The sequence below is a fragment of the Mastomys coucha genome, unplaced genomic scaffold (assembly GCF_008632895.1).
Source record: "Mastomys coucha isolate ucsf_1 unplaced genomic scaffold, UCSF_Mcou_1 pScaffold6, whole genome shotgun sequence".
NCBI lineage: Eukaryota > Metazoa > Chordata > Mammalia > Rodentia > Muridae > Mastomys > Mastomys coucha.
In genome coordinates this window covers 36,021,033-36,044,965 of record NW_022196912.1, presented here as the reverse complement: position 1 = coordinate 36,044,965, position 23,933 = coordinate 36,021,033, and the positions used below count along the sequence as shown (strand labels likewise).

At 41.2% G+C, this 23,933-nt stretch overlaps 1 protein-coding gene across 2 annotated transcripts; it reads left to right on the top strand.

Moving 5' to 3' along the window:
• Positions 1–6,288: 6,288 nt before the first annotated feature.
• Lratd1 (LRAT domain containing 1) lies at positions 6,289–11,729 on the top strand. Of its 2 annotated transcripts, none has more exons than XM_031356494.1 (2): positions 6,289–6,381; positions 7,822–11,729. In XM_031356494.1, exons 1-2 carry the CDS (start codon positions 6,343–6,345, stop codon positions 8,734–8,736), a joined length of 954 nt encoding a protein of 317 aa, XP_031212354.1. In that variant the 5' UTR covers positions 6,289–6,342; the 3' UTR covers positions 8,737–11,729. The 2 variants fall into 2 exon arrangements, with proteins under 2 accessions (XP_031212354.1, XP_031212355.1); XM_031356495.1 differs by lacking the exon at positions 6,289–6,381 and adding an exon at positions 6,395–6,796.
• The last annotated feature ends 12,204 nt before the right edge of the window (positions 11,730–23,933 follow it).

Genomic DNA, 23,933 nt, shown 5'->3' with positions numbered 1-23,933 from the left:
GTGGTGGAGGTGGTGGTGGTGGTTTTAGTGATAGTGGTGGTGGTAGTGGTGGTAGTGTAATGGCTATTCTTAGTTGCCGACTTGACTACAATTGCAAATGAAAGAGCCAAGTGGCTGCGTATACCTCTGAAGAATTTTTCTTAACTAAATCATTTGAAGTAGGAAGACCCTTCTTTCGAAGTAGGAAGATCTACCTTTAATCTGGGCCATACTTTTTGCTGACAGCTGATATAAAGGACATGGAAGAAAGAAGCCTTTACTCCTTCCCTGTTTGCTCTCCCTCTTATTGGCAAGTCCATTCCTTCACTAGCAGTAAAGTCTTAATTTTCAGGATTCCAGAATACTGGAGAGCAGCTGGGACATACAGCCTTGGGACTAAACAATTACTGGATTCTTAGACTTTCTGTTGGTAGACAACCATTATTTGACCACCAGTTCTTTTTTCCTAGAGCAGTGGTTCTCAACCTTCCTAATATTCTAAGCTTTTAATATAGTTCCTTATGTTGTGGTGACTACCAACCATTAATTTCTTTGCTCCTTCATAATTGTAATCTTTCTACTACTATGAATCATAATGTAAATATCTGATATGCAACCCTTGTGAAAGACTCCATCAACTCTCAAATGGGGTCATGCCCCATAGATTGAGAACCATTGCTCTAAAGAATTCTAATAGTATATGTGCGCATGTGTGTGCTATTTGTACCTGTACGTGAGTGCGCAAATGTGCACATGAATATGCCCCTGTAGAGTCAAAGGAAAGGATCAGTTAGTCTTTATTGCTATCTACCTTATTCCTTTACAAAAGAGTCTCTTCCTGAACCTTGAGCAATTCCCAACTAAGTTGATTGGTCAGCACAAGCCTTGTCTGTTTTCACGCTCCCTACTCACCTACCCCCAATTCCCAAAGTACTACTACAATTGTTGCTGGCTATGGCTGCACTTTTGTGGGGGAATCTAGGGATCTGAACCCAGTTCCTCACAGTTGCTCAACAGCACTCTTACCTACAGAACCATCTCCAATATGGAGAATTTACACTTTTCTCAGCTATACTGATGTTAGAGGATCATTTGAAAGCCCAATACTGCATATCACATAGTCAGTGTTCTTGTATAGATTCCAATTTCAGACATATGTTGGGTGTTAGTGTGTTCAAAGGAGTAAAACATGAAATAAACACAAACATTGAAAGTTTGGTGCTTAAAACAGAAACTGTCATGCATACATGCATTGATTCAGGCCAATTCTATGACATTACAGAAGGTACTAAGCTTCATTCAAGTTTGACCAAAGTCATGCAAATTTGACTATTCTTAGGGCTTTTCCTCAAGCATTCCTTAGTCTGTCCAGGAAAAAATAGAATAGAAAATCTACCTATAATGTGAGTTGGTTTTGAAGGAGTGTTTTGATGTCTTTAACAACTTGTGGCCAATCCACACAGAGTTTTATAGGAACATAAAGGATGGTCTTGTTTAGAATGGATTGAGGAAACATGAACATTAAAATAGCTGGCACTAAAGAGCTACACACCATGAGTGGAAACTGGATAAAGACGGGAACAAAGAGAAATAACAGTGCAGTGTGTGTCATAGCAACCCAGGATCGACCTGAAAGGTTCATGTATTACAAACATGTCATGTTAGAACCACTGATCCTGCCAAATGTGTGTCTTAGATCCAGGAGAACAAACAGGAAGAGATATTCTTGGTGTAGACATTTTTGCATAATTTAAATACTGCAAAAACACTAAACACATAATTGCTGAAGGCTCTTCAGGAGAGTACTCAGGAGTCTTTAGAGATTCAATGATTAGATGTCACTAAAGACACTTTAATACAAGCATTCATTTGTTGATGAGAACTGAAATTGTAAAGAAAGAAACAAACAAAAATAACAATAAATGGTAGAAGAAAAACTCAAACCCTAAGAAGCCAATTAAGAAAAAGTAGAACATTTGAGTTTTGATACATGAGAACAGGTACAGAAAGCAAGGTACTTGTTACTCTTCACTATAAGGTTACCCCGTCATTCACACAGACTAGAAAAATAAAATGGCAGACAGGATAGTTAGTGAGAGTAAATAAGTTAGTCACAGGGATACTACAGGAATTTAAAGAGTACACAGGGGAGACCTGAGATGGGAGTTAATGAGGACAACACAGCCATTGTGAATTCCTTAAATTCTGGGGATCTGTCATAGACCTAAGTTTGAACTCCATCATTACCACCACCACCCTAAAAAGTATAGTGGTGATATTAACTTGCTAAAATGCTACATGTACTCCAGGTAAGTCAATCTTGAATACAAGAAGACACTAATAGACGAAAAAGCATGCAAATAACTTATTTTAAGATGAACAATTGCTAAAGAGTAGCTGTTGTTACAGATAACCACAAATATTCCAGAGTCTTCACTGAATACAGTTCATGTCTTCCTCCCAAAGCCAAATAATGCATTAGTGTGTGAAGGGACATTATCTGGTTTACACAGTCATTCAGGAACCCTGGTCTCTCACCATCTAATGATGTTTCCATTTAAGAGATCTTAGTATTTCTACCATGGATCCTCTACCATGGATCCTCTACACTTGCCTGAGCAGAAAAGAAAACTTCATGTTAACCTTTCAAAAGATCAGTCTGAGAGTGAATAGCTTCCTCTCACTTCCACACATACTGCATTGTAAGTCTTAGTGTTTGATAGGGTTCCCGAAAGAAAGGGCAATGGGTTCCTTGAAGCTTTAGTACAGGCTCACTTCCCAAGTGGCTACAGAGTATTCTTCAATTCAGATCAGGGTAAGTGTGCCAACTGCCTAAGGGAGCCAAGGACAGGAAACAGGACAGTTTATTTCACTAAGTGATACATGCTAAAAGTAGGGCAGATAATTAAAAACAAAAGCGCTGCTTAGCAAACAATGATAGAAATCAGTGCTCAGGGAAAACACACACTCCTGAGTCCTTTCTTCCAGGGTCAGCTGAAAGATGACAGCTTAATTTAAAAATTCCAGGATCCAAGGACTCAGGGGCCAAGTCAGTAAAATATGAAGGAAAGGCTCCTTCTCTGCTGACGGAGGAGGAACAAAGAGGGAAAGAAGGAAGATGACACTAATAGAAAGAGTGACATTTAGAAAGATGACTCTTAAGTCTCTCTAAGATTTCCCCATTCCTATTACTCACACTTCAAACTCTTCATTGAAATGATTCAAAATCTGAGTAACCAGGTGTGCTTAGACCTAGAGTTCACATACACAAATGCAGAGTTTTGGGTGTGGACTTGCTCTCAGGATGCTCACAGGGCTCCCCAAGACCTAAGAAGCAATACCCTGGTTAAGAACCATACCCTGATTAGGGACAGCCTTGGACACCCAGGCTATAACTGGTACCATAGCTGAGGCATACAATTCTCTCCCTGCTTCTACCAATAACAATAGCAACAAGATAGCACTGATGAAGATGCCCTGTGCCAGGTGCTTTGCTCATATCCACAAATGTTTACCCATGAGGCAAACAGTATTATTATCTATCCTTTTACAGATGAGAAACTGACAGCCATGGTGAGCTTCCCAAAACTGAAGCACAGTTCAAGCTCAGTTGGCTTCCAGTTGAGTTTTTAACAACTATCTTCTAGTAGTTTTGATGACTCTGCAGTTCTTCTAGATAGAAGCAGGGGACATAAGCTTAGAAAATTAACACAAAACAATTTACAAACCATATCTTCTGGTGAACCTGAGCATTTCCAAATACTGGATTCTCTTTGTAATTGCCAAAGTTTACATAAAGTAGATGCATAGACCTGGGACTATTCTTAGCTTCCTTCTTTCCTCTGTTTCATAATTCAGAGCCCCCTCCCCCAGGGAATACTTACTCCCCTGTTGTGAAACAAACAATCAGCTAGTTAACCTGGCAGGAGAGAGGGGATGGAAGAAGAGAATGAAACTCTGCATGCTAGCATTTAAAACCCACGCAGTAACAAAGTTTCACATGGAACGTCCTTGGGAACATTAGGATACTAAGAAACATAGAGTAGCCTGGCCAGTCTGAGCTCTAGGATAGTATGAGACACAACAGGTATTCTGAACAGCCTGCAGCCTACCCTGGTGTGCAACACTGACTTTGGGAATAGAGCTCTAAAAATACAGCTATTCAAAATCAAGAGCTGAGCTACTTTTAAGGCATTCTTCTCAGATATCCTCCCAGTTGATAATAAGAACATAACCCTTCTTGATTTCATAAATTGTTCAACTAACTCTTTTGACTTCCTAGTCAAAAAAAAAAAAAAAAAAAAAAAAAAGACCTGTTTGTTATGTATAGCAAATATTAAAGGTGCTTTTGAAACCTGTAGTTAGTACAACCTCCATGTGGACTGCCCTGGTTACTCTTCTATTGCTGTGAAGGGACACCATGACCAAGGCAACTTATAAAATAAAAGTATTTATTTGGGGGCTTACCGTGTCAGAGGGTTAGAGTCTTCCACCATTATGGTAGGAGCATGGCAGCAGAAAGGCAGCAGGGTGCTGGGGCAGCAGCTGGGAGCTTACACCTTATCTACAAGCACAAAGTAGAGGGGAACAGAGACAGAAAGAAAGACAGAGACACAGAGAGACACATAGAAAGATACAGACAGAGATAGAGAGATAGAGAGACAGAGAGAACTGGGAGTGGCCTGGGTGTTTGAAACTTCAAAGACCACCCACAGAGGCACACCTCTTCCAACCTGACCACACTTCCTAATTCTTTTCAGAGTTCATCAAAAATGACCAAGCATACCATTCCCATTCAAGCCACCACTTGGGCACTGGCCAATTTTCTAAACTAATTTAAGTACATACAACTATACAGATGACTGATTCAAAACCAGTCTTTTTTTTTTTCAGCAATACTTATCAAGTCTCTACGTTGCCCTTGCGTACTATGAAGGCAGACAACATTCATGAAAACACAAACCTGAACAGAAAGTGGAGGCTGTGCACCTTGCAAAGAATCAGGCAGACAGCCCAGCAGAGAAAGGTTGACACCTTCTATGAACTTAAGCCAAACAACTAATTTACTTGAAACACTTGCCTTTCTTGTTGCTGTTTCTCACACTGTGAAAACAAGATTTAGTCTGTCAACAAACACTGTAGTTTCAACAAACAACGGTAGTTTATTTAAAAACTAAAATTCCTATAAACTTTGACAAGGTTGTTGTTGCTGACTGACCCCAGGATATTTCTTTATTTGCTACAAATCAGGTTTTAGTGAATACCCTATAAAGGTCTGGGGGTTAAATTGCCTACTTGAAACTCTAGACACAGGGAAGGTGGCCATTGTGGTCAATTTTCCTTTCGGTTACTACTGAAGAAGCTCATTCCCTGTCAGCCATTGCCAGAACTCAGCTGTATAGTCTGCAAGCCTAAGGCATACACGTGGTTCAGGTTTGTAATGAAATGAAGTGGTCTGAGTTTGCATTATGGTCAACAGCTCCCTGAAGATAAAGGGAAGAGCTATGGGGAAGGATAAGAGAGAGAAGGAGGGTGAGAGGAGGAGGGAGAGGGGAAGGGATGGGGGGGTGAGATACAGACAGACAGACATTCATCTCAGAAGCCCTTCAGTGTAAAAATGGCATTAAAATCTGACCCAGAAAGTCTAAGAACTCTTCCAAAGCTTAAGGCAGTAAAGTTTAGAAACTGTCTAGAATTTCCTTTTATGGAAGAAAGTCACCTTGTAGCATCCAGTATTCCTAGCGTGTTCATTCGCTGAGTTTCCATCCTTAAGGACAAATGGACACTTTCCCCATCACACACACAAAACCAAACACAATTCCCTCAGCTCGGACGAAGTGGAAAACACTTTCGTGCATTATTATCAGCTAGCATTTGAGATTCAGCCCTTTCATGGGAAACGGGAGGCTGAAGACAAAGGCACATTCAGAGAAGGTGCCAGCGAAAGCTCAGACTTTCTGGTAGCCTTTGACACCTACATGGTTCTCCTTTTAAAACCAGGCGCCAGCGCTGGGTCAGCACTTTCACTTGGCTCAAAGGACAGGCGCTGAGCACCATCCTGCAATTTCTAAGGCGTCTGTGACTGACAGGAACAGAAGCGACTGTGCGACAGCCGGGAGCCAAGCAAGACTCCGAAGTCCCGTCAAAGCGGCCTTAAATTCGCGGTTCCCGGTTCCTAGTCACTCACAAAGCCTTGGCCACGCAGTGTGTTCTTTTTTTTTTTTTTTTCCACCCCCAAACTCAGCTTTCCCTCTGGAATCTGTCCCCTTAGAATACAGAACCCGAACGCGGGCGGACTGTGTTCTCAGTTACTAGGGACTCGGTTGCAAAGGAGCAGCTGGGTGTACTAGCCACGCCCCTCTTATGCTCCCCACCGGTGCTCACACCTACGCTCCCAAAGCGGTGAGGCTGGGGAAAATGTTGGGGGGCTGGGCAGGGCGGAGCACAAAGGAAACCCGCCCCTGATTCCACCCCCAGCAGAGATTGGCAGAGCTCGGGTCGAGTCCTAGCCAATGGGCGCGTTCCGGGGCGGGCCTGGAAAACGGCTGTTCAGGGGATTTAAGAGTCGTCCGCGCGGCTGTAGGAAAGCCGAGTGGAGCCGGGACTTGCCAGGTGGAGCAGACGCCCAAGCCAGCGTAGACACGGAGCGCACCCGCAACCGCTCGGGGTACCTCACCTCACTGCTTGTCTCCGGATAGATCGGAACCGCAGTCCCACGCGACTCCAGGACCCACTCGCCACTGCTGCCTCCACAGCACCCATGGAGACCTGGAGACTTTAAAAGGAGTTTGGGGTTTCGGGCGCAGGGAAATCACGGGTACGGAAAAGTCGCTTTCTTTGCCTTAAAAAATGATTTTTCTTCGTCCGGTTGTGTGGAATGTGTGCTGGGTTGAAGAGAAGGGATCTTTGGGTTCAAAGTAGACGTCTTTACACACACACACGCACACACACACACACACACAACACACACACGCACACACACCACTAATACTCACCATGGGTTTCGCCTTGCCTCCCCTGTCTCTTTGTTAGGTTATTTTAGACAGAGCAGCCTCGCCCTGGCGCAGTCCGATTGGCTCTATGAAAAGGCAAGCAAGGAGAGGGCAGAGTGTACCTGCCTGCGTGGGCAGGTGTGCCCCGGTGCTTGAGTGTACGAGCATTGACAAGTGTGCAGGCGTACGTCCGGAATTATATAGGAATTGGGGGTAGATGGTGCCCATGTGTGGTCCCCAAGATGTTTCATTGTGGGTGTATGACATTAGCATTGTGGGTGTATGTACCAGGCTGTCAGTGCCTGGACTCCAAGTGTGCAAAATGTTGCTGATGGCAAGTGAATGCCTGCAAACGAGTCTGTCATTGTGCAAGCCGCTGTCGGGGATGGGGTGTGACCCAGTCCAAAAGGAGTAGGTGGGCTGCAGAGGAAGGCGACCACAAATGTGAGCTCAGCTTGCTCTAGCTTCGGGCCTTGGGGCTTCTCTTGACACCCTCCCTTCCTGCTGGGCATGCATCTCCCACCCTGCCACAACCTGCGCTCTCTTCGCCCACTTGAACCTTACGTGCTCTCTAGCCCGCCTACGGTTTCTCCTGTGGAAGTTACCGGGCAGGGTTCCTGGGCAGAGTCAGAGGCTGGTTGAGCTGGTATGGTGTCCGCTCTGGCCCCTGAGACTGGTGCCTTTTTCTGTGCCCCCCCCCCTTTTTTTAACCCCAGGGAGGATCTGCAAAGTTGGCTGTTGCAGGCGACTTCAGTGCCGGTGATTAGGCAAGCTGCAAGCCCCTGGGGAAGGGACACCAGGAGGGTCAGCCCAGGACTCTGATGGTGTCTATCCTCTCTCCCCTCGGCAGATCTCAGTTGCTGGCCCTGGCCTCGCCGCGTCATTGATGGGCAACCAACTAGACCGCATCACCCACCTCAACTACAGCGAGTTGCCCACTGGGGACCCATCTGGGATTGAGAAGGACGAGCTGCGAGTCGGGGTTGCCTACTTCTTCTCGGATGAGGAGGAGGACCTGGACGAACGCGGGCAGCCGGACAAGTTTGGTGTGAAGGGCCCCCCAGGTTGCAGCCCTTGCCCAGAGAGCCCCAGCCGCCGCCACCACCACCTGCTGCACCAGCTCGTCCTCAACGAGACTCAGTTCTCCGCCTTCCGGGGCCAGGAATGCATCTTTTCCAAAGTGACCGGCGGCCCTCAGGGCGCCGACTTGAGTGTCTACGCGGTCACTGCGCTGCCCGCGATCTGCGAGCCGGGCGACCTGCTAGAGCTCTTGTGGCTACAGCCGGCGACCGAGCAGCCCGCGCCAGCCCCTCACTGGGCCGTCTACGTGGGCGGAGGGCAGATCATCCACCTGCACCAAGGCGAGATCCGCCAGGACAGCCTGTACCAGGCGGGCGCGGCCAACGTGGGCCGGGTGGTGAATAGCTGGTACCGCTACCGCCCGCTGGTGGCCGAGCTGGTGGTGCAGAACGCCTGTGGCCACCTGGGCCTCAAGAGCGAGGAGATCTGCTGGACGAACTCCGAGAGCTTCGCTGCCTGGTGCCGCTTTGGAAAGCGCGAGTTCAAGGCTGGCGGGGAGGTCCCCGCAGGCACGCAGCCTCCGCAACAGCAGTATTATCTCAAGGTGCATCTGGAGGAGAACAAAGTGCACACGGCCGGTTTCCACAGCCTGGAGGACCTCATCCGCGAGAAGCGTCGCATAGACGCCAGTGGCCGCCTGCGAGTGCTGCAGGAGCTTGAGGACTTTGTGGACGACAAGGAGTAGCTCCCGAGGGGCAGCTCAGCGCGCCAGTTCCCACGCCCGGAGTTCCCTTTCAATCCCCGCAGTTCTGCACCCCACGCCCCCCTAACGCGCCCGCCCAGGGCCAGCGGCTGGAAGCTTCGGGAACTAACCATCCCCCACCTCCCGCACTGGGCGGGCGCAGCTGCGCGCCCCTAAGACAACCCTGGTGTTGGTGACCATGCCGGGGTAACCCAACCTGCACCTCTCCCCTGGGTTGTGAAGGGAAGGAGGGAACGGGCAAAAGGGGAGCGAGGACACTACCTTTCCAGCGAGCCAATGGTCAGTGACTCTTCAGCAGACAGGGCAAGTATCCTTACTCACAGGGAACCGTCACCACCACCCCCAGATGCGCACACACAGACCAGTCGGAGGTGAGAATTGGTCTTTTCCGGACACAGTTCAACTCCCGAGTGGAGAGTGGATGTGTCTCCGATATCAGAATTCCCATGAAACCGAGCCTGTCTCTGTACTTAGGAGCACTTCAGGGACTCCAGGTTACCCTGAGGTTGCCTGGAACTGTCTTGCAGCTCTCCAGCTCAGAGACTCCTGACAAAGCATTCCAGGTTCCGGGTTGAGCTAGATAGGTTTGGCTTCTCCGTTTAGTACAAACAGAAGCAGATGCCATCCCCGGCTTGACCGACACTTGCCAGAAGGAAAGCTTTCGGGGTCCCGGGAGGAAAATGGCTGAAGCACCTCTTTGGGAGAGGAGGGCCTGCTGGCTCCCGAAAAGGAGCTAATTCACCTGGCCTGTGGGCACTTGAACTTAGGAAGGAGGAGGCTTTTTGCTCGGAAGCCCTTGATTGCTTCCCTTCTCACCCAGAGTCCTGTTTTCTAAGGGACTGAAGGAGAGGGAGGCCGGGAAGATCTCTAACATTCCAGAAACCAGCATTAGGACAGCCTAGCCAGTGTCTTTAGTTTGGCTTTTCCTAATTAGAAGATCTTAGAAGGCAGGGGGCAGGTAGAAATTGCTTGTAAAATGAAACAGCAGTTTTCCAACGATATCAACAAAGCCTACAGTGTCGACGCTTCTCTTGATCATTTTTAGCAACATGCTAATGAAATTTCAAATTGAAATTTTTATTTTCATGGCTTTAATCCATGATAGCTTAAATACTGGGGGCCATTAGGAGTGGAATTTAGCTAAGACCTTAGCTGACATTGCTTTCACTCTGGTTTTTCTCAACTCTTATGAGAATTCTGTTTGGGGATATTATAATTATTCCTTCCCCCCCCCTTGGCTTTACAAAGCAGGCTTGCAATGGTGGAACTGTTTATTAGTGTGTATGTTGTACTGAATTTTTGTCAGTTCAAGGGTCTGCTGCTTTGGTGAAAATTGCTAGCAAGTTCCACGAGAGTTCTTTTCTTCATGCTGTTTACCATCATCATTTCATCTTTACATTTTCCCCCTCTCCTCACCTCTTCATCCCCCTTGAAAGGAATCTAGAGCTCATGGGCTTTGGGGCCCTCTTTTGTAGCTTGTCCTGCTGTTTATTTCTGAGAACAGGGAAGCGCTCTTAGAAGCAGGGCAAAATGTGTGTCTTTCTAAGCACGAAGGTTATGTAAAGTTCCTCCCTTTGGGCAAGAGTTTGTGGGGTTTTCTCCAAGGGATACAACCCCAGCCTAACTGATCGTTACTTGATTATATGAGTTAGACACACCTTGGAAGGTATACAGTCTCTCTTGAGGGAGTTTGTCAAATATTGGTGTTTAGCTAATGGTTACAAGCAATTGAATACTATGGTTTAGTTGAACAGCAAACACTATGTCCAAAGCCACTTTCTAGGCATTTCAAAAATAATGCAATAAAAACTAGTGGAAGTTAGCTGACAGGGAAATGCCATTTCCATGGTAAATGGTTTGTTTCTGTATTTCTGGGGATTTTGTTGTTGTTGTTGTTTTGTTTCATTTTGTTTTCATGCTGGATTCATTCCCTGATCTTGAGTCAAAAGGTCAAATCAATGAAATATGAACTAAAGTATTTTTCTGAAGCCAATCGAGTGATTTATTTTTTAAAACTGCTTATGCTTTTCTTTCAGCACATACAACAGCAAAACTTTTGTAACAACTAAACTTAACCTTTGCATGTATGGAGAACTGAAAGTCATTTATTTCTCTAACTTAGTCTTTTGGCAAGTGACAGATGGATGACCATACACCGAGACTCTTTCTTGTGTCTACACACACCATATCCTTTCCTGTGTCCTACTACTACTGTATCTTGGCTCCCTGCTCAATTAAACACCATCCTAAGCACTGGTTCCAACAGGACTCCTTCTTGACACTGTGTCACTGAGTGGGCAGAAGAACTCATTAGTCTCTCTCACACCTAAAACTGAATTCTTCTTTTGATGGCACTTATATGCTTTCTAAGAGGGTCACGCTAACAGGGGAATGGTTCATAAACCTTATACTTGCTGAAACCTGATGTCAGTGAAGACCAGATTGGGATTTATAAATAGCATTTGTTATTAGAGTGATCTACCGAGGTCTTGGTGGACGATAATACTTTTACAAATTCACAATAATAAAACACCAATCCAAAAAAAAAAAGGGAATTTGAAAGGGGGTTTAAGGTTGGAGATCTCTTTGTATGGGTCATTTGCGTTTTATTGTGGGCCAATCCCATTTTTCTAGATCGTATTGGTTACAGGAATTAAGCCATGAGTCTTCTAACTTTTGTAAAAGGACAATAAAGTAGCTTTAGTTTTTGCTGTCCTTGGGAGCTCTGTAGTAACTCCCATGGTGGGAAAAGAGTGAAGCTGAACTCTGTTCAACCCTTACCAGAATAGAGGCCTCCTCTACCTTTTCTCCCCTGCTAAGAGACAGATCTGAAAAGCAAATTACTACCTGGAAAAAAAAAGAGAGAGAAATTTAAAATGCAGATGAACTAACTGCATTAAGCAAGCAAACAAAATGAATAAAACAGATGGGAAAGTTGAGCTGGCCAGACTTTTGAAAAATAAAGCCCTCCAATGCCATTCCTTTCCAAGTGTGTTCCTTCATTTAAAAAAGGAGGCCTGTCGAGGGGGTAAATGCTGCACTAAAGCAAAACAAACAAACATCAGAATCAACTGTATCAATTAGCTAAATTGATAGATATAAAATGTTCTTCGGTATTTAACAATTTTAAGTGAACTTTATGTCAGCATTTTCAAATGTAAAAGAATTTCCTACATGAATCTGTACTTAGACAAGATAATAGTTTGCCAGACACAGAAGCAAATTCATTGATGTTACATGACTTTTTGTTCATGTTTGCCCCCTTCAATATCGTGTGTCTTTGAGGAACACTTTTGTTTGAAAAATGACATTAGTCAGAAAAGTATTTTATTGGTACTTATGAAATAATTTCCTGACTGCTCTTTACTCATCCTCGTGGTCTTCCAGTATCTTCTAGGGATCACACCTCTTTTACTTCCAGCATCTCTAAGATTAAAGGACCAAGTCACCTAATACAGAAGGTAAAGTTAAACTGCAGCAAAGTTAATAGTAAATCATACAATAATAATAAAGGCCCCTAATTTCTCTCTCATCTACATGTACATCCTCAAAGCTCTCTGCTGCTGCATTTTATTATTACTGTTGGTACTGAGCCAGAACTTGAACCCTGTGCATGGTGGAGCTATGGACACTTCATGGCTTCCCTTACATTAAATGAAGATATTGGTTTGTGTTTGTTTTGAGAGGCATGCACAAAAGGCTACAGATGAAAACCCACAGGTTTCCAGGTGTTTTGAAATAGAGTTTCAGCTAGCTAAATTTCACCTAAAACCCTCAGTTCGTTTTCACTGAACAGTTTTAGCTGTTAGAATACTGATATGTACCTGTCCACAATAATGTACATTTCCATATATAAATTTCTGCCACTAGCTAGACATTTTAGTCATACACACACACACACACACACACATTGTTTTTTAAAGAGGAGATGGAATGTGACTTAAGGTTTTATAAAAACAGAAGGCAAAATGTCCAGTTAACATAGTTCATGGGCAGTTGAGCACAACATGCTGTGGCTAAAACCAAGCACAAACAAAATATGTGTGGCTGATGCAGTTAGCTTTTATTGCACACCACCACAACCACCAATGTACCCCCCTTTCTTTCTTTCCTTCTTTCTTTCTTTCTTTCTTTCTTTCTTTCTTTCTTTCTTTCTTTCTTTCTTTCTCTCTCCTCTTTCTCTCTTTCTCATTCATTCATTCATTCTTTCTTTCTTTCTTTTTTTCTTTCTTTTTCTACTTGCTTTTTGAAACAGGCTCTCACTGTGGAATCCTGACCAACCTGCAACTTTCAGTGTAGACCAGGCTGTTGCTTTCTGCCTCAAAATGGACCTCTCTCCTAATGGGATGCTCCAGCTTAATTTAACTTTTTGAAAGTGAAAAACAAACAAAAAAAATCAAAAGCAAAAGCAAGATTCAAAGGAAATCTGAAAAAAAAATCAGGAGGTGATGGAACAATTAAGGATTGAGTGGAAGTGCAGAGGTAATAAAATTGTCTGAGCTAGTAAGCACTTCAACAGGCAATAACTGTTCTCCGTTCGAACTGAAGACAGCAGAGAAAAACTGATTCTAATGTGCACCATTTGAATAACTTATGAAGTTCTCTGGCTGTGTAACTCAAAGTTTCCTTTTGAGGCTGTCTTACCTCATTGGATATCCCAATAGAAGAATGTCACGTGTTTGAATATGCTGGAATGAAGAATGTTTTTTTTTGCCCATGCTATAAGGGTGAAATCCATGCTTTCAGTGGCCAAAAACATCCATGGGAACATCCCCCAGCTTCAGCTTTTCACCAGTTTCTTTAATGACTCAAGGTATGGGGCACATAGTAGTTACAAAAGGCATCTCAATCATGTGGGTTTCAGTAATTCTTGATCACTCAGAAACTCAGAGTGTTGGCTTTGGGTGTGAAGGAGACATAAGTTTTCATAGCTGAAATTGGCAGAGATACCTGGAGAGCTTCTGGTCTGCCTCCTGATGAGGGTTAGTCCTCAGGGCTGCACATTCAGGGGCGTCTGGAATGCTGAGTTTTGCCTCTAGAAACATCTGTTAAGGAATCCATGAAAAGTAAAATCCGTTTTCTTGTCTTTTGGTCAGAAGGGTGAAAGCAAACTAGTAATTCTGAGTCTGGCCTCTCTCACATCCATCTCTCTCTCACCTCAAGGCAAGATTTTTCTAGCATGAAATGACAAGATTATTCCTTCAGAGGAAGGTCATTATTGTAGCTCTTGCTACAATCATATGACACAGAAATGTTCTTCATTTGTAGACAAAGATGAGAATACAAGCTTACCTTGCTGGGATAATTAGATTTGGTGCTGTTTGGTCAGGGTGTATTTTTTTTTTCAAGTAAACATTACTCATGGTACACAGTAAAAATAATTGCTATGCTTGCTGGCTTTTATAATCCAATTATTTTTGTATGTGAACGTAAGTTCTGAACTTAGTTTTATCTAAATGGTAGGTACTTATGAAATATTATGTATGAATAGAGACAACATCTTAATTTCCAGTTCAAAATAAATGCTTCAAAAGTCAGTGGAAAGCACGCTCATACTTATCCAAACCTCTGGGTAGTGAGGCAAAAGAGTATAAGCTTGAGCTATCCTGAGCTACACTTTGAAAATCCATCAAAGCAACAACTCAAAGTTCAAACAAAACAGATAATATTTGGATTATTAATTAATTTGTTTGTTTGTTTATTATTTTCCTTTTAGTGGCATTATGTCTGTGATATCAATCCAGGTATTAGTAATCTATTCATGTTTTAATAGAATATATAAGATTATTGTAAGTATGCTTATATTTGTATTAACAAATAAGTTATTATAAATTCAACAATTTCCTCCTTCCAATAATATTGAAGCATGCTAGCTTATTCACTAAGTGTGAAGCCTAGTGTCTTCAGTTTTCAGATTCCCCTAAATGGTACACAGATCTGGGGAAGTCACTGAAGATAATTTCATAGTAGGTTGCCAGTAACAACAGTACACATTCTGTCCTTTGATTCCCAGCAGTGACAAGTCTCTAAGGGTGGGGGTTCTAAGCCAAAGAAAGTTGAGGGAAGTGTTGTCAGACACAACTCACAAAACTATAGGTGCATCAATTAGATTAAAATTCAAGATAAATGGTAAACAGTTGTTTGAAGATATGAGTATTTTATTATATTGTAATGATATAATTTAATCCAATATATTATATAGGATACATTAATATTAGAAGTTATACTTAGTGAAATTAGACAATAGTCAACTTATTATAGACCCTGGGGTTTAGCGTTGTCAATCTAAAGGCATTCCCTTCCTATCCACAGCATGAGGGGTTTCCCATTCCTTTTGTGTCTTTTTGACCCAAACTCTGTTCATATTCAAGAACAAGCAGAGATTGCATGAGAAGCCATAGAAACACTAATTTACAGAACTTGTAACTACTGAGGATGTTGGATATGTTTTTGCATAAGAGATGATTGACAAATGTTTTCAAGCATCTCCATCTACCGTTTAATTTGATTGTGCATTATGGGATATGCTACTGATGTTCCTGGCTGTGGCAAACATTTCCTACACACAATGAGGAATGCTCCATGCCAGTAGCTTTAATTATATTTGCAATTTCCTCTGTTTGGATCCCCACATGGTAAGCTTGTTTTTCCTATGGTTTCCTTACTTGTCTCTACCCCATGGTTACTCTTATTAAACACTGTGGCCACAGTGATCTTTCCACAGACAGTTTCATTGTTCACAAGACCCATCACCAAATCACAATCACAATCCTCCATAGTCCAAATCTGTCCATGCCCAGTTGCACATCCTACAACTTTCAGACACAAGCAGCCTACATTTGTAGAACATGTAGTTTTAATTTGGGCTTCCATGACTTCCTATCTTATCTATTTTTTTTCAGTCTTCCTGTCTCAGTTCTAGAATGACAAACCCATATATATCCACCTTTCAAGGACCAAGATCTACCCAAACCTACTGAGTGTTTTTGATCATTTTATTCTGGAGATTTCCATTGTACTTTCCTTATACCACCCCCATACACTTTTCCTCTGTAATGAATGTCACTTAAGTCTTTTCTATCACACCTGTTTGTTCTATGGGGGACAAGAATATTATGTAACATGTTCATTCTTTTGTCATTGCAAATCTAGCACTATCAAGTCTTATTTAACAGATGGAAAATCCTGACAATAGAAGAGATGGCTTCTCACAGTAGAAATAACCAAAAAGTGAGCATGAATTTACATATTACTCAGTAGGATGCTAACTTCTATTTAGGAAATTAGCTACAATGAGGAACATTTCATATTGCACTATATTGCAAATGGTAAGAGAATAGTCATATATATAGTACAAAAGCTTTCTCTGTCTTCAGCACAGTAGGATATGGGTTCCTTCATGAATGGCCTTTATGAGTTTCACTACTATAGAACTGCTCTGCCTTGGTGATACAACATAGCTGCAAATTTCATGGACAACAAAGGATTGGAGTTCGAGATATAAACATGAGACAAGGAATTTTCCACGTGAGTTACTTTAATAAAAGAAGCCATGACTGCCCAAAGATGTTAGTCAGTATAGAAAAGTCTACCAAAACATAAGTCCATTTTCCTTTTGCAAAGGGAAATCTCTTTCAGTCTTATCCCTAAGCCATTATATTTATAGCACTTGTGGAAGAGAAAAGGTCTGCTTACTTGGCATTTCCATGATGGGGGAAGAGTGAAAAAGAAAAATCATCCTCCTTTGATTGATATGGTTTTTTGGACCTCCAGGCTGGTTGAGAAGCTAGAATAAGCTGAAATGAAGTTGAGTGTTCAAAATGTAACTAAATTAATATCTTATGAAATATATATGCTTGTATAGTTAATATTTTCCTCAGAATTCTTAAGAAGGTTGCCTGGAGTTTTCCAGGAACTTATTCTCTTAGCACCCCTAGGCACTTAATAGAATTTAATATGGTTTGGGTCATGCTATGGTTGTCAGTACCCAAGGAAAGCTATTTTAACTTCGGAATTTAAGCTGGATATGCTGTTATATATAAGGTCAGGGCAAGGGTACCAAAATTCAAGAATGGCATGTTTTGGAGTAAAATACAAATACTAATTTGAAGTTTGAAATTTAAAGAATCAGTGATACTGGTGAAGCATAGTTTTTTTTCCAAAGACCAATTTCCAAAGCAGACAGAGAAGATTTTTCAAAAAGCATCTTCACCATTTTCATCTCAGAATTCTGTACGCTTGTATGCCTCTGCTTTATCTGTGCAGGGTTTTATGAGAGAGGATTGACAAAGGAGAAAAGACTCTGGATGAGTTCCTCCATTCTTTATAGACCAACAAAACAAAGTCATCAAAACCAAAGCTCTTCTGTCCCTACTACTTCCATGAGCCTTTAAAGACAACTTAGTAGGGGAAAATAAAGGCTCATGGGAAACATGAAAATTATATTCTAGTTGGTTTGGCTCAACCTCCCTACAACCCTTTCAACATCACTGGCCTCTGAATGTCACCCTTGACCTTTTACCACTGGGAGCTATAAGCAGTGAACCTTACCTAATTCCCAAAATGTGTCACTGTGTCCCTTCACATTATCCAGTTCACTTCTGAAAAATATCCTTCTCCCCTGGATGGCCCTGTTTCAGAATCACCCCTGACCTGAGTCTAGTAAGAGGCCCCCACCTCACCACCCTGCATGCCCTGGCTGTTCTGTGAAGGTGTTCTTCCTTCTATTCTACTTTACCAGGAACAAGAAACCAGAAAGCCCACTGAATTCTTCCACACTGAGTTCCAGAACAGTTGACATAAACCTTGACCATGCATTTCAGCCATATACTATTCCCATTTTCAGACGCTAATATATATGAAACAAAGTTTAAATTAATAGCAGCCTACTTTGCTTTTTGAGAGAGCTTTATTCTAGAGGCAAGGATCAGGTCCACATTTGATATTCAGCCAGTGCTGATCTGACTCAATTCAGTTTATACAAAATAACAAGTCTATTATTGCAACAGTAAATGCTGTATTTATTTATGATTTCTTCATGAAGTTATTTCAAGATAAGATCTTGTGCACCCCAAGCATTTCTCTAACTGTCTATGATACCAAAGATGACCTTGAAATTCTGCTCCTCTTTCTTCTTTCTCCCAGTTGCTGGTATTAGATTATGCCACCACACCATCCAGTTTATAAGGTGCTGAGGCTTGAACCCCAAGATGTTGTTTTCAGGATTGTGGTTACGAAGTACAGTCCAACTAAAAGAGCCAAAAATGTAAAGCAGGCCTCAAATCCAATCAAGAGGGCAGCTAGTTATCCCTATAAACAGTCTTACTTAAGTGTGTACATATTAGAGGCCATCATTGTTGCATGCAGGGTTCACCAATCATTAAGACCAGTTATCTCATGTCTTCTCCTATCACCCTACAGAGCATCTTCTAACATGATGAAAGCTAGCCAGTAAGGAGAGTTTCCTGGTCAGTTTACAATTGATGTCTCTGTATCCTGAAACCAAACTGTGTGGTGTCTTTAACAATAGGGTCTCACCATCTACTCATGGAGGGCAAAAGCAATGGCAATAGCCTGTCCTGATCCATAAGAGGGAATTCATTCATGGTACTATAAACCTAAATATGCCCAAAACAAATGGCTAGGAACATCATAGTTCCTAGGAAGAAACTATTTGTGTTGTTTAAATAAAGTACAACATGGCATTGTCAAACTCCATACTAAATATTTGTTTCTATCCTCAGCCATCTTTTCTCCTTCTAAGCAATAGGCAGTGGTTAATACAGAGACACTTCACTATTTAAAATGATAAAAATAAGCAAAAAGTTTGTGCTAATCAATGTGACAGTTATATCAGTCCTTCCCCATTCAAAATTTAGGAAACATTAAAGAAAGCCAGAAAAATGCAAGAGCCAGAATCCAGAATACTGGGAGGAATGCAGGACAAGGTTGTGTTTTACATATGAATTTCTGTTGCATACATGAACTCACAGCACCTGCGGTTACTCACACAAGATCTGTACAAGATCAAATGGGTTAAAAGTTCCAGCTCAAATGTGGTGGGTCTCCTAAATGAGGCTGCTATTAGCAATAGTTGATGGTGGGGGAACAGTCACTTTTCTTTAACAGTATGGAGACTGGTAGATTCCTCATGCCCTCATGGATGGCCCAATACCTATATGCATAGGAATGGCACTAATTGGATTCTTTAAGGTTAATTTATTAATGAGAATGAGATCTGGCCAAGAAGGCAGAAACATCATTAGCCTCAATCCACTACAGTCTAGAACATAGATAATTATCAAGGTACCATTACTTTTTAATTCTGTAGCAGCTAAGAATAAAAGCATACATTAAAGGCACTGACTGCCATGGAAGATTTGAGTGATATTTCTAAAATAATCACACCTTTCTAATGGATATTTCTTTTTAATAGTTTTGGGGAATTGAAATATTTCATTCTTTTTATTTAAATACAATAAACTATCATATGCCATTACTATGTAAAAGTCTATTTGTAGGATAAATTTGATCCTAAAATAGCTCAGAAGGAAGATTTAGAAGATTTATACTTGCAGAGGCAAAGCCCTTTTGCTGTTGAACTATCACAACTAGCCCGCTATCAAGCACATAACTTACTGATCAGTTTACCATGCACTGTAGACAGGATCTTTGATTGATAGGTAGATTGATCTATTAAGACTTATTTCACTGGGTTAGGATAAGTTCCATAATAGAAAAATGTGCAAATATTGGGGTTTCATGGAGTTTGCTGAGTCCAAAGCAGTTATGAACTGCGAAGGGATAATCTCATGCAAGGAGAGACAGAAGGATACAGCCCCAGGATGTGTCAGACACTGTGAACTGGCCAGATTCACTATACAAAAAGTCATTTAGCATCAACAATCATTAACCAAAGTAGAATTGTTTCTTAAGGTGAGATGGTTGCTAAGCCAGAAGAACTAGCTATTATGTGAAATGATATTGGCTTCCAGTTTATACAATCACATTAAAGACGGTTACACTTAATTTAAAATGGCCTCTATTTAAAGAAAGAAGAAATCTGTGATATATTTATTTGTTCCATAAATTTAAAAAAAAAATGTGTTTGAGATAAATGAAACCTAAGTCTATTGTCCAAAGAAACTAAGCTGTCTCATATTTTGAAAGTTGCTTTTGGTGCGTAGCTTTGACCTTACTAAGTGTCTCTGCTGATCAGAGTAAATATCTCCATGACATCCAGAACACTTTACAAGCAAAAGAAAAAAAAAAGTGCCTCCTTCTATGGAATCCCCATTTATTTTTAACAAAGAAAATTTCTACAATCTGTGCAAGCATAGAGAACTTTGCCCTAAAAAGTGCTAGGTACTGGACCAAGTTCCTCTGTATCAAATCTTATGTTAATGAATTCCAATGAAAAACAGCTGACTTTATGCATTTATTTAAATAAGCATGTGAAAACAGTCCATTTGCAGTGTAAAAACCCCTTGTCTTTTAAAAATGCTAGACAGAATATTTTAATAAATTAAATTTGTCTGCCTGTCAAATCTGTCAAATTGACAAGAGCCCCCAAGGAGGACTGCTGATGTTGGAGCCTTATTTTTACTGGAGGATTACATTTGGAATTTAATATGGGCTACTTAGAGGAAGAATCCATCTATCAGAGTAACTTTAAGCAGCAAATTTTAACATAATATATTAAGTCTCCACACTTATAGGGCTAGAATGATTTTGTTGCCTTGGAAAATTCTCTCATTATCTACAAAGGTGTCTCGAATGTATTTGTTTATAATAATGAACTAAACAAAGAAGACAAGTCCCCAGCACCAGGAAGGTAACTGTGAGCATGAACTTAACAGATATGAAACTCAGGTCATCAGTTGTCATTGCCCCAGTGAACCTTATATCGGCTGGGTCTTACTGTCATCATTGAGCAAATGGGAGCATTGAGGCTTGGTAGAGTGCAAACACTAACCTCAAGGTCACATCATGGAGCTAAAGAGATGGCTCAGCCTGTAAAATGCTTAAGCCTGTAAAATGCTTCAAGTTTAAGAAGCTGAATTTGAGCCCAAGCACATAGAAAGACAGGTTCTATGACATATGTTTATGATAAAAACACTGGGAAGATGGAGACAAGCTGTCCCTGGAGCTTGCCAACCAGCCAGTGTAGCTCAGAGCTTAGTGGGAGACCACTTCTCAACATGCAAGGTGGACAGTTCCTGAGGTACCAACCTGAGAAGTTGGCCTCTTGCTTTCACACACAGACACGTGTACATGCATAACTACACATACCCCACACACCAGTTGTCACACATCTTCCAGATAGTCAGCACTCACTTTACTGTTGATATTCTGATCTGAAGTCACTGTCCTTTGTTTTATACCATTTCGTAGCCTAATTATTAGCTTCTTTTTTTCTGGCAGAAAAAAAAAAAACATAGTTAATATTTTCAGTTAGCATATGAGAGCTTTTATATAAAATTTCAGGTAAACAACTGGTTAACAACAAGTTTTTCTTTTAATATTAAAATAATGAACACTAAAGAAATGAGCATTATGTGTAATGCACATAAAATAAATAGTCACAAGGGGCTTTTAATCCAGGCAAACACTGAATAGAGTAGGTAATAGATACATGAATCACCTAGATTGGGCTGTCAGTCTCCTAGAGTAAAATGTCCAAGTGCAAATACATATCAGAGTTAAAATGGAATCTAGCTTCTATCTGAGGTTGTTTTATGTTTCATCTTGAGCTTCAGAATCAGAGAAGTGTCTATTGGACAATATTCAAGGTATCTGTCACAGTGCGACCAAGGTCTAAGTCAGCAGGTTTCTTATGTTTTGTTCAAAATATTAAGTTGTTTATCATGTCTTGGCAAAAAGTCCCTCAAAAATAAGTGGAACAGAGCCAATGAGATGACTCAGTGAATGAAGGGGCTAGTTGTGTAACTTGGCCATCTGAGGTTTAGCATCAGATCCTTCATCAGAGGAAGAAAAATCATCCAGAGAATTGTCCACTGATTTCTGCAAGTGTACCATAGAATGCATAACCCCATCCATACACAATGAGTTCATTTTAAAAACTTTTTAAAAATGGAGAGAGAAAAAATATATCTGCATATTATGTTTATAGGTTCTTATACAAACTATTTTAAAAGATTATACAATGTATTATATAGTTTCAGCTAATTTTTTGATATCCCATAATAGCTATACACAAAGTGGTAGGATAAAATATTAACACACAGAATCAGTAGCCTTCCTACATACTAATGAAAACCACACTGAAAGAGAGACCAAGGAAACAACCCTTATTTAAAATAGCCATATACAACTATAAAATATATGAGAATAAACCTAACCAATGAAATAAAAGACCTCTACTACCATGAAAGCTTTAAAATAGTGATGAAAGAAATTAAAGACACCAGAAGATGGAATGATGCCCTGTGGCTATGCTCATGTATTGGGGAAGCTAATATTGTGAAAATGCTCATCCTACCAAAAATAACCTACAGAGTCAACGAAAGCTCAGTAAAATTTCCAATGCCATTCTTCTCAGACATTGAAAGAAACGATCCAAACATCCATTTAGTGACACTAAAGATCAAGAAGTATCAAGGTAATCCTGAGCAAAGGAAATTTCACTAGTTCTTAAGCAACTAAGTAAGGCATGATTCATAAATTAAAAGGAGTTTAAACATCTGCAGGGGTGAGCAATGCTGTTTCCAGAAGACATGAGTTATTAAATGAAAGTTCAAGTACAGGTTATCTCCCTCTAAATTACTACTGGTCAAGGAGGCTTCAGAAGTATCCAGCGCAATGTAGGCTATTGCCAGTAACTCTGCTTGTCTGTGCGGAGCCAAGGAAGTGCGGAGTGAACTTATGAGCATGTGATGTTTGGTAACTGAATGGTCATGGGCTCAACCTCAGTTTTAAATATTTATGTCTATATTCTTTGATTTGTGGTGCTCTCAACCTTAGTCACAGAAGCAAACCTGAGGAGGGGTTGACTGCTTTTCCAAATGCAGAGAATAGATAGCTATGAATGGTCATCTCTAGCAACACTTCCTTCCAAGACTCGGGGAATATGTAGGAAGAGAGGACAGAAGGAATATAAAAGCTATAGAACAAGAAGGATTGCTATAAAATGCTGGCCTCTGGATGTGACAGGGGTGTTATATACATGGACTCACATCAGTTCCAGTTACCCATGCAAGACATCCACAAGATAAGAAAGTTAAAATTTTCAGCATAGATAGAGGAATGACTCCTGGTGCCCCACCCATACTTGAGGAGGTAAAGGTAGCTGATAGATGCTGGGAGAAGAGGGAGTCAATTTTCTTTGTCAACAGCAATAGCCATTGGTAGGTTGCTCATGCTTTGATGGATAACTCTACACATATGTGGATATAAGTAGCACTAATTAAACATAGTTACTTTTAAAAACACAAGAAGTTTGGAGGGATATGGGAGGAATATTGGGTGGAGGACGCTGGAATATTGAAGTGGGTATGGATATGACAAAGATTCATGCCATATATTAAATTTTCAAAATTTAACCCTAATGGTTAGTCTTGACAGGAAACTGCCTGAAGGATCTCTTCACGGGCACAGTGGCCTGTCTTAGTTAAGAGAGCAGTCCTGTGAGAGGCTGCTGTGAATCAATGTTTATCTATGACCAGTCTCCTAAAAGAACATCTGATGATGACTCAACATATGGTATTTCCATTTCTGAATGAGATTAGTTATTGCTTATGAACCACAGACTGACTAGAGAACAAAAAGATTCCAACAAATAAAACCAAGCCATTAAATCATTGAGAAAGAAAAGAGTAGTATGATAGACAATGGATTTTGGGAACCAAGGCTACAAATCTAATTCATTGCTTTTGGGGTTGGCAACAGATAAACCACTGTCTTGAGCATCCATTGCCTTAGTTTTAAAGGACATTATGAATCTGCACTGAGTACTTGTAATGGTGGTTCAACTTGTGAGTCCTTACCTTTTAAGAGTTGAATGACCCTTTTGCCAGGGTCACCTAAAACAATCAAAAACACAGATATTCACATTATGATTCATAATAGGAAAAATTAGAGTTACAAAGTAACAATGAAAAGAGTGTTATGTTTAGGGGTCACCACAACATGAGGAACTGTATTAAATGGTCACAGCATTA